At 42.1% G+C, this 8,736-nt stretch overlaps 1 protein-coding gene across 3 annotated transcripts in view; it reads right to left on the bottom strand.

The window, feature by feature from the left end:
• hip1 (huntingtin interacting protein 1) overlaps positions 1–8,736 on the bottom strand; it is a 47,959-nt gene that overhangs the window by 5,703 nt on the left and 33,520 nt on the right. For 2 of the 3 annotated variants that reach the window (XM_035679566.1, XM_035679570.1), the window contains exons 15-24: positions 5,283–5,371; positions 4,922–5,038; positions 4,578–4,679; positions 3,267–3,269; positions 2,661–2,855; positions 2,337–2,484; positions 2,139–2,225; positions 1,445–1,552; positions 311–447; positions 16–126 (exon numbers count right to left, since the gene is read on the bottom strand). In XM_035679566.1, coding sequence (XP_035535459.1) covers positions 16–126; positions 311–447; positions 1,445–1,552; positions 2,139–2,225; positions 2,337–2,484; positions 2,661–2,855; positions 3,267–3,269; positions 4,578–4,679; positions 4,922–5,038; positions 5,283–5,371 — 1,097 coding nt within the window. The remainder of the gene's footprint in view (positions 1–15; positions 127–310; positions 448–1,444; positions 1,553–2,138; positions 2,226–2,336; positions 2,485–2,660; positions 2,856–3,266; positions 3,270–4,577; positions 4,680–4,921; positions 5,039–5,282; positions 5,372–8,736) is intronic. The other variant, XM_035679567.1, reaches the window with a different exon arrangement.

The following is an 8,736-nucleotide window of genomic DNA, read 5'->3' as shown; positions in this document are numbered from 1 at the left end:
CACACACACACACACCTCTATCCTGGCAGCTGCCGATTCCACAGCAGCGGAAGTGGCAGCCATTTCCTGCTCCACGAGATCTCCCAGTTCCCCCTGCTGGAGCTCCAAACCCCGAGGACGCAGTTTCTGAACAAAAAGAGAGACTTAAGAAAAAGTTCTTCAACACACATTTAAACAATTTAATCTGTTATAACGGTCTAGATTAAATTAAACTCATTCCTGTTGTCATCATACAGCAACTCCCGGGGGCGCTTTGACCCATTTTATGCATCAGAATACAAACATTAGTAAGTATGTATTAGGTAAACACCTCTGCAGTGGCCAGGATGGCCTCCAGAGCTGCCTTCAGCTTGCTGTTGTCTGCTGCAGCCAGGCTGTCCTGCTGCTTCATCTGGCCCAGCACAGCCAGAGCTTCGGCCCCGCACGACTTCACACTCTCTGACAGGGCTGACAGGGACAGAGACAGGGACAAGGACAGGGATGTTGGATGCACGTGTTATCGCTCCGAATAACTGTCTTAAAATACACAAATATACACTGAAAGAAAACCACCAAAAAGTCAGATTTCCTTGTAGATATAATGTGTAGGTGCACTTTAAAATCATTTACATTAAAATTTCTAATAAAATACCATATAATGTTTTCTGTAAACTCTGATGTGTAGCAGTGCCACTAGTGGCTGCAGCTGCAGTGGTAATTATAATGACATCCCTTCAGGCAAAGTGTCAACTAACAGCTGAAACAGCCACTCTGATGGAAGGAGGAGGGAAATCAAAACTACCTCGACAGCAGCTGCCAGGCTGTTTTTTTTTTTTTTAGATGATGGACAGCCAGACGATTTGCATCAAACTGTACTTTCACATGCTGCATTCAAATGTTTCTGTAAACTACTGACAAACACAGGGTTGACTCGCTCTCAGTCGATGACCAGAGCCAGAGATGCAGCTTCAGTTCAACCCAGTTTCAATTAGTTTTTTGTTGCAGTAATAAGATTGCTGGCCAGGGTTCCATTATATTTGGGCATGTACAGACTTGCTCAGGCTGCTTATATCCCCAGAGGATCCCTGCAAACATTACTCCTGAATGAAGCCAGCAACTTTGTTCTATCTTCGCATGTTTTAGCTGAAATTTTGCACTGAAGACACAACTTTTTAAAGATCACAATATGAATGGGAGCAGGACGTTCAGACAAACCGACACGGCGTACAATGTATATCCCGGCAAATTAGACAATAGCTTTAACTTACACTGCGCAACCTTACTGTACACATGTAACCCATGAAGAGGTATGAACGACTTAATGACATGTCAGAACGTGTCTGGGTTGACTGACTCGCCCACAGATTAATATCAGGAGAGGAGAGGAGACTACAATCTGCTCATCTTACTGTCTCTCTCACACACACACACACACACACACACACACACACAGATGCAAACTTACCATCAGCTTGCTCTACAGGCACCATGTGGGAGGTGGCACTACCCTGAACGATAGTGTCCCCCACCAGGTGGCCGCACTGGGTGACCACTCGCACCAGCTCAGATACACCTACACAGACAAATAAATCTTTAGGAGTTTGCAGATCAGATACATATACATATAAACTTTTTGGTCACCTTCCATTACTACTGGGATGTTTGAACTCAGCTTTTTAACTTATATTTTTATATGAATATGGTTGGAATGACAAATAACAACAACATAACAAAACAAATACACATTGTGCGTATATTCAGAAATAGCCTGATAATATTACAACAACTGCTTTAGCATTCCAGTGGTACATTAGCTGTAGTAGGCCAAACACATTACCCTAAAATACAGAGCTACCTGTGGTCAAACTGATTTTACAGTAAAAATTACCATTGAAATGACTGAAATTAGAATTAAATTGTTTTTCCAAATCTCACAACACCCTAGTACAGACACTGGCTCTACTTTCTCTCTCCAGTTCGTGTCCAGTTTTTATGATTCATGCTTTAAAGCTCCTACACGCCTACTGTACATTCATTCATGAAAATGTTGAGCAGCGAAAGAATGGATCAAAGGCACCACCATGTATTATGTACTAGCTTATTACATAACTTTATCCCATATAATGAATCCTTTACAAAGTTAGACTGAATCCTCTCACCTGTGTTGTCGGCCAGGAAGGTTTCTCTGGTAGAGTTGAGTCGGTCCATACAGTCTAAAGAGGCCTGACATCTGGATGCTAGGTAGTCTGCAGAGAAAAAAGCATGCACGCGATCTTTACTACAAACAGTGCTAATTAGCATCCCAACACTGAATTATTTTTGTGCTGTGTTATAGAATTAAAACATTAGTTTCTGACCCGCGGAGCTGGTGCAGCTGATGTGTGCTGGGTCGTCTATCTGAGCCAGAGAGTCCTGGATGATCTTCTCCGCCTCCTCCACAGCTCCCTGCAGACTGGACCATCGAGCTGCTTCCAGCTGGCTCTCCAACGCCTGCTCCCTACTCTCCTGTGGACGCAGATAATACACAGACATATTTGAACTCTGAACTTAAGCTAACTTTTACTTTAACCGACCTTTATTAGAAATTCAAATGTGAAAAAAGATGCTCATTGGTCATACTGGTGCCCTGAATCATTTGCTTGATTTATTACAACATAATTGAGAAATTGACAATTCTTCACCTTCTCATTGAGCTGATTCTGCAGGGCTTCTGCTGTCTTCACCCCACTCTCCCTCTCAGTTGCCAGTGACGTCTGGACTTGCTCTAGCTCCTCCCCCCGAACAGCCAGCTCCGCCTCCACCTTCGACAAGGACTGCACCAGCTCCGCCTTCTCAGACTCCAGGGCGACCAGCTGCGTGCTGAGCACCTCACTGGACTGCAGGGAGAAAATAAAAGATGGAGGAATAATAAAAAGAAAAAGAGAAAATGATTTCGAGGCACAATAAGCGCGCAGGAGGATGTGGCCGGGACAATAGACAGCTTTTAATGACATGTCAGGATGTGGTATGATGCTGTGCTGACCTCACAATAAAAAAAACACTTTACCTTCAGCTGCTGATTATAACAGTATTGTCTCCGTTTAAGTTTGTGGAGAGGCGTACAGTCTCTGGAGAGGTTTGGGTTGAGGTCAAGCTTACAATCAAACAAACACTGGGAAGTTGTGGTTGTGCAACTTGGCTACAATACAACAATCGTGAATTATGGCAACAGATTAACTATCCAAATGTTTGTAGGTAGGAGTTAAGAAATGTGCATGGTGTTCTGCAGGTAAGAAAGAGAGACTTACAGCCTGGGTCACCAGCAGGTCCGACAGAGAAGGAGAAACGTTGAGAGATGAAGGAGAAACAGAATTGTTAAGAATATGGATAGAAATTGCACAGCAGGAGCTAGAGAGAGCTGGCATGTGACAAGTGTGACAAAACGTGGGCTGTGTGTGTGAAAAGGAGTACGGAGAGATGGAGGAGGAGGACAGAAAGTGACGGAGTTGATAAGTAGCGGCTACCAGAATGGGATGGAAGGAGTGGGAGGCAGAGACGGATGAGAGGTACGGGGAACACTGCATGTAGAGAAAAACATCTGAAATCGGGGTCGGAGAGAGTCACAAGCAATAAGTGGGGTTGGAAGGGTTAAGACCATGAATTCACGGCTTACTGATCTTATTTTCCGACATTCCTGTTTTTGTTACCATTAAAATATTTCTGCAGATCCATTTTTGCTCACTGCTCAAGGACTACATTGAAGCAAGTAGCCAAGCGGCTGCATTTACACAAGCAGCTGTTTGGACCAGATTTTACTGCTTCTGTGTTTTTATTCTGGTCTCGTCTTTTAAATAAATGCCTTCAGCGGCCTGTTACAAACGTCAACTTGGCTTTTAAGAGGAAGAGTAAACACACACACACACACAGAACACCAATTCTCTAAATTTCAAAGAAAAGTATTAGCATATGAATCCTGTCAGAGACTGGATGTGTTTGAGATTCTGCTGTAGGAGGAACAGTCGGTGACTAAGAGGGAAGACAACATAACAAAAGACAAAAAGCTCAAATGGAGGGAATTGACAGTCCTCTTTATAGATGAAAGACTTGGACTCAGGGACAAAACAGGGACGCATTTATCATAATCAGGATCTACTGTCGTCTAGATTTAGCTTTCACAATCTGAACAGTCTGATCCAGGATACAGACCGTTACATACTAATCATTCTTGGTTAAGAAAAAAAACAAGACCAGTATATTAAGACTGGAATGTGTCTGAAAGCAGGTCCCATGAACAGCTGAACCGTATTGTTGACTTTTCCCAAACTCAGATTCGGGAACTAACGCTACAAAAGTCAGGTGTAAGTGAAATCATCAAATAATTGATGATGACTAAAATAAGAGTGTGTGACGCCAGCAGCCCATTATTAGATTTTATCCAGACTGTACTCCATTACGATCACACAGGTCTGTTAGTCAGGGTGAAAAATGTCTTTTGTCTTTGTCTTAATCTTTTCACACTTTTATGTAGCAGATGCTGTTATCCTTTTTAAATTGGGACCTTGTTAGCAGATTTACGCTAATCTTATTGTGTGAGGGGTGTCGAGAGAGAGGAGAGTGACCTGTTGTGACGAAGCCATGGTGGTCTTCAGGGAGTCCAGCTCCACCCTGCTGGACACCAGCTCTCTCTGGAGTTCCTGAAGCTGATCCAGCTGTTCCCTCTCCTGGAAAAAAAAAAAAGAGTCAAAATCTCTCTTTAGGCAGCAACTCGCATCAGCTATAACTTCCACACCAAACAAAAAATATAATTTTGAAAATCAGTTTGCTTTGTTTGGATCATTTTGTAGCCAAATGACAGTAGTGAGGTCCAAGTAACATTTTCCTTACCTGCTGTGTGTGTGTGTGTGTGTGTGTGTTGATTTGTGTGTGTGTTTAGCCGTGACAATAAAACTTATCTCACACTCACTTGTCTGTCTGCAGCCTCCTGAGCGGCCTTCACCTTCTCTTGCATCTCTCTCCTTACTGCATCCACTTCATCTTGTGCTGCCCGAGCCACCGTCATCTGCCTGGTCACCTCTGCGTTCTACACACACACAAACACATACACACACACACACACACACACACACAAAAGGTCATGGGACACAGATGCAGACACGCAGGGAAACACACCAAAATAATTAGGACAGAGGCTGGAGCTTCAGCCGTAGGGGGGAATATAAAAGGACAGCAGGAGGACAGAAGGGAAGGTATTTTAGGAGGGGACAAAGACGTAGACAAGGATTTGATGAACATGAAGAAGAAGTATGATATTTTTTCTCTCACACCTTCCTCAGCAGGTCTGCGTGACTTTGAACAAGCTCTGTGTACTTCTCCTTCAGTTTGGTGTAGCGCTGCTCATTGGCCTGAGCTTTTTCTGGTTAGAAACACACACAGTTAGTAGCAGACAGTAAATGACAACAGGACATCCAGGAGAGGAAAACTGCAGGTAAATAATCTAGTTTAATAAATTCCTTTTAGTTTTTCATGTTTCATTTTAATTTTGCTTCAACTCACTGTTTGATAAATTAAAGGGGAACTTGGCAACTCTAGGCATTTCTTCGCTGGTTTTCATTTTTGTCATCGCATGTTTTCTCAACGAGCTCCCCCTACAGCTCTGGGACGTGTATTTCACAACACATCGTAAAAACAACTCACTTGCGGCACCCTCCTCCCCCTTTCTACCGCTGCTGATGTGCCTTTTGTTCTCCGGGCAACTTTTTCGGTTGCTTTGGAGAATATTCTACTGATGGGTGGGTGCTCACTACATTTAATACTAACCGTTTCTATTCGAGGGCGGCGTGTCGTGGTTTATTGGTGAATTGCCGTAAAAGCGTTCGGGGTCTTTCTGCGCTTCGTTCTCGCTTCTCGCAATATTCCTATTTCCATTTCCGGGGACGTCGTCCCAAAGGTCTGGCATAAGGTTGGTTTTTCCGGCTGGGGTCGCCTGGGAGGGGTCACCATTTTCACCGGAACCGGCCATTTAACCATCCAAATGATTTCTAAACGGGTTTATTAAGCTGAAAAAGTTGCCAAGTTCCCCTTTAAAGAACTTAACACTGTTAACAGAATGCAGCATGCAAGGTGAAATGTTTGATCTCTTCATTCATGCATAATGTAAGGGGCAATTCTGTAATACTGCTGCCTTTAAATGAGATGACCGTTTTATCCTCGTGATAACTCTGCTGGTGAAATATAATCAATCTCTCTCCCTCTACACTGATACTCTATGTGGACACATGTACGCTGCAGTCAGAGATTCCACACTCTCAAAACAAATGTTTTGGCTCAACATAAAACAACTCAATTGAGTTATGGCAACTTCTAATGAAATGATGTTCAACAAATGTTCTACATTGAGTTAGGGGAATTAGCGTTTCCTCTACAAACAGTATTTTTAATTGCCACTTACTTAATAATTGATAGCGAAACACAAGTTTTAAAGTTGACACATAAAAATGTACTTATTCCAATTACTTTTTCCACATAATTTATGTCAACACAACTCATAAAAAAATTTAAATCTCAGCGTATAGTGCGGACGGGTGCTGGTTTTAGCATTGAAAGAAAAACTCATGTTTCAGCTTCTCAGAGACTAATGATAGACACATGTGATGCCAAAAAACATCCTTATATAATAGGTCAGATGTTGATCTGTAAAAATATGCATGTCATTCAAAATATTCAGGCCCTAGTAGTCCTAAGATACAGTATTATAGTATATAATATATATATAGTATATATAGTACAGATTTACTATGACCCCATGCTTACATGCTGGTTGAGATGTATTAGATAGGACCCATGGTTACTGCTCTACGAACACACACCCAAAGGACCCAAACACACACATTCACACCTAACCATTTTTAATACCTGCTCCCTTTGAGAGTTTCCCGCCATGTAGTTTTTCCCCCGGCTATGTAATTCATAATTGAAGAGGTCTTGAGAGAATTGTTGGGGGGGGCTTGCTGAAGATGGCTGCCCCACAGCATTTCGCCCCGGATGAGCATGATTCATACAGAGGGAAATGACTGTAAAACACAGCACTCAACACTAATACAGCATAATAGAAAGGAATACATCCTGGCTGGCTCCCAATCTGGTGACAGGGATGAATGTGAAGCTGGATAATGAACTACAGTTCCTGATTACAAATAGTGGCTGCAAACAGAAATAGCCATCACATAGAACATACAACTGTGGGACTGATTGTACTGTATTGATTGCAGACTTGGCTTAAATATGTCAGCAGCTGTTTGTTTTCCATATCTTCTATATCTATGTATACTTTCTTATAATATCATAACTGTTTTGGCCAATATAATCTTACCTCTTAGCATTCATCATTAAAGAAGAAAAGGGAAAGGAAAAGTAAAAAAAATAAATAAATAAATAAAACACTGCACTAAGCATTGATGCCATGCTACACACAGAGAAATAGGGGTATAATTTCTGTACCCAAAGGTACATTTGTCAGAAGTACCCTGTCGAGTACGAGAAAGGTCTTTAAGGTGATAACTATAGACCTTTGTGTAATTTTAAAGGTACAAAATCAAATAGAATAAAAATATAAATACATAAAGTGAGTAAATTCCCATTCAATTCTTGAACAAAAATGTCATGAGCAAAGAACTATCTGTACCTCTCCAATGGGTAAATTTGTGTACCAGGACATAAAGGTACATTGGCAAAGACAAAACACCCTTTTAGGTCCATTCCTGTACCTTGATTTCTTAGTGCGTATGTCCGGATACTGCCAGCAGCTAATGGAGTTTGACAAGAGACAAATGTCAGGTGTCAGTCAGAGTCTAAAGGTGTGATCAGACTGGCTGCAAAATGGATTATCGAGGCAAAGTCAATGGAAAGACACAAGTAGACAAGAACAGAGGGAGATTTGCCCCCGAGACATTCAAAAAAGAATTCAGGCAGAGTGCTAAGAGCTAAAGAGAGGAGAAACAACCCACTGTGGTCTTTTCTGAGGGGCTGGTAACTGACAAAGCACTGACAGATGTGAAATAAAATAAAATTTAAAAACTTACACTCCTGCCACATCCTTATGATTTATATAAAATGACGTATGTATGTATGTTATGTCTGTATGTCTAAAATATTACTAATTTAGGTGCGCTTTCTAACAGATATTAACATACTGACATGCTAAACTAAGATGCTGTACACGTCGTATAGTTTATGTCTTATAGAGTAGCTGCTGACTGCAACCCCTTGCCTCACCCTTCCGTTCCAATTGTGTATAGGAGAAACTATGATCTCTAAGTTTCTATATAGAGCCAGTGTCTGGTTTTAAAGGAACACACCACCAAGCCATGATAGAACTCCAGGATGGACACGGATGGCAGACCGCGGACATGCTTCTATACATACTGCAGTTGGGGCTACTTTGCTACATTTTGAGTCTGATCTGTTAAAAATAAAAGTCTGACTACAGAGTCTTAAGAAAGGAGCAGAGTGGGCCAGAGAGGCTGAGTGGACTGATTATAGTGGGACTGGTTATATTATTCTTTATAGAATAAGCGAGTGACTGTGGAGGACTTCAGGTGCAGGACTCACAGAATGACTTTCAGACAGGTGAATACAACACTCACTGACCAGAGAAGAACATCAGCAAGCACTGTGTCGCCTAGCAACGTAGCTTGTGTGTGTGTGTGTGTGTGTGTGCGTGCGCGCGCACACTACATGGTGTGTAAAAACTGTTCAGTTATATGAGGGGCCGTCAGGGAC

The sequence above is a fragment of the Morone saxatilis genome, unplaced genomic scaffold (assembly GCF_004916995.1).
Source record: "Morone saxatilis isolate NCDOM2014 unplaced genomic scaffold, NCSU_SB_2.0 Contig8, whole genome shotgun sequence".
NCBI lineage: Eukaryota > Metazoa > Chordata > Actinopteri > Moronidae > Morone > Morone saxatilis.
The sequence above is the reverse complement of the archived record's forward strand: the minus strand, read 5'-3'. Positions and strand labels throughout refer to the sequence as shown.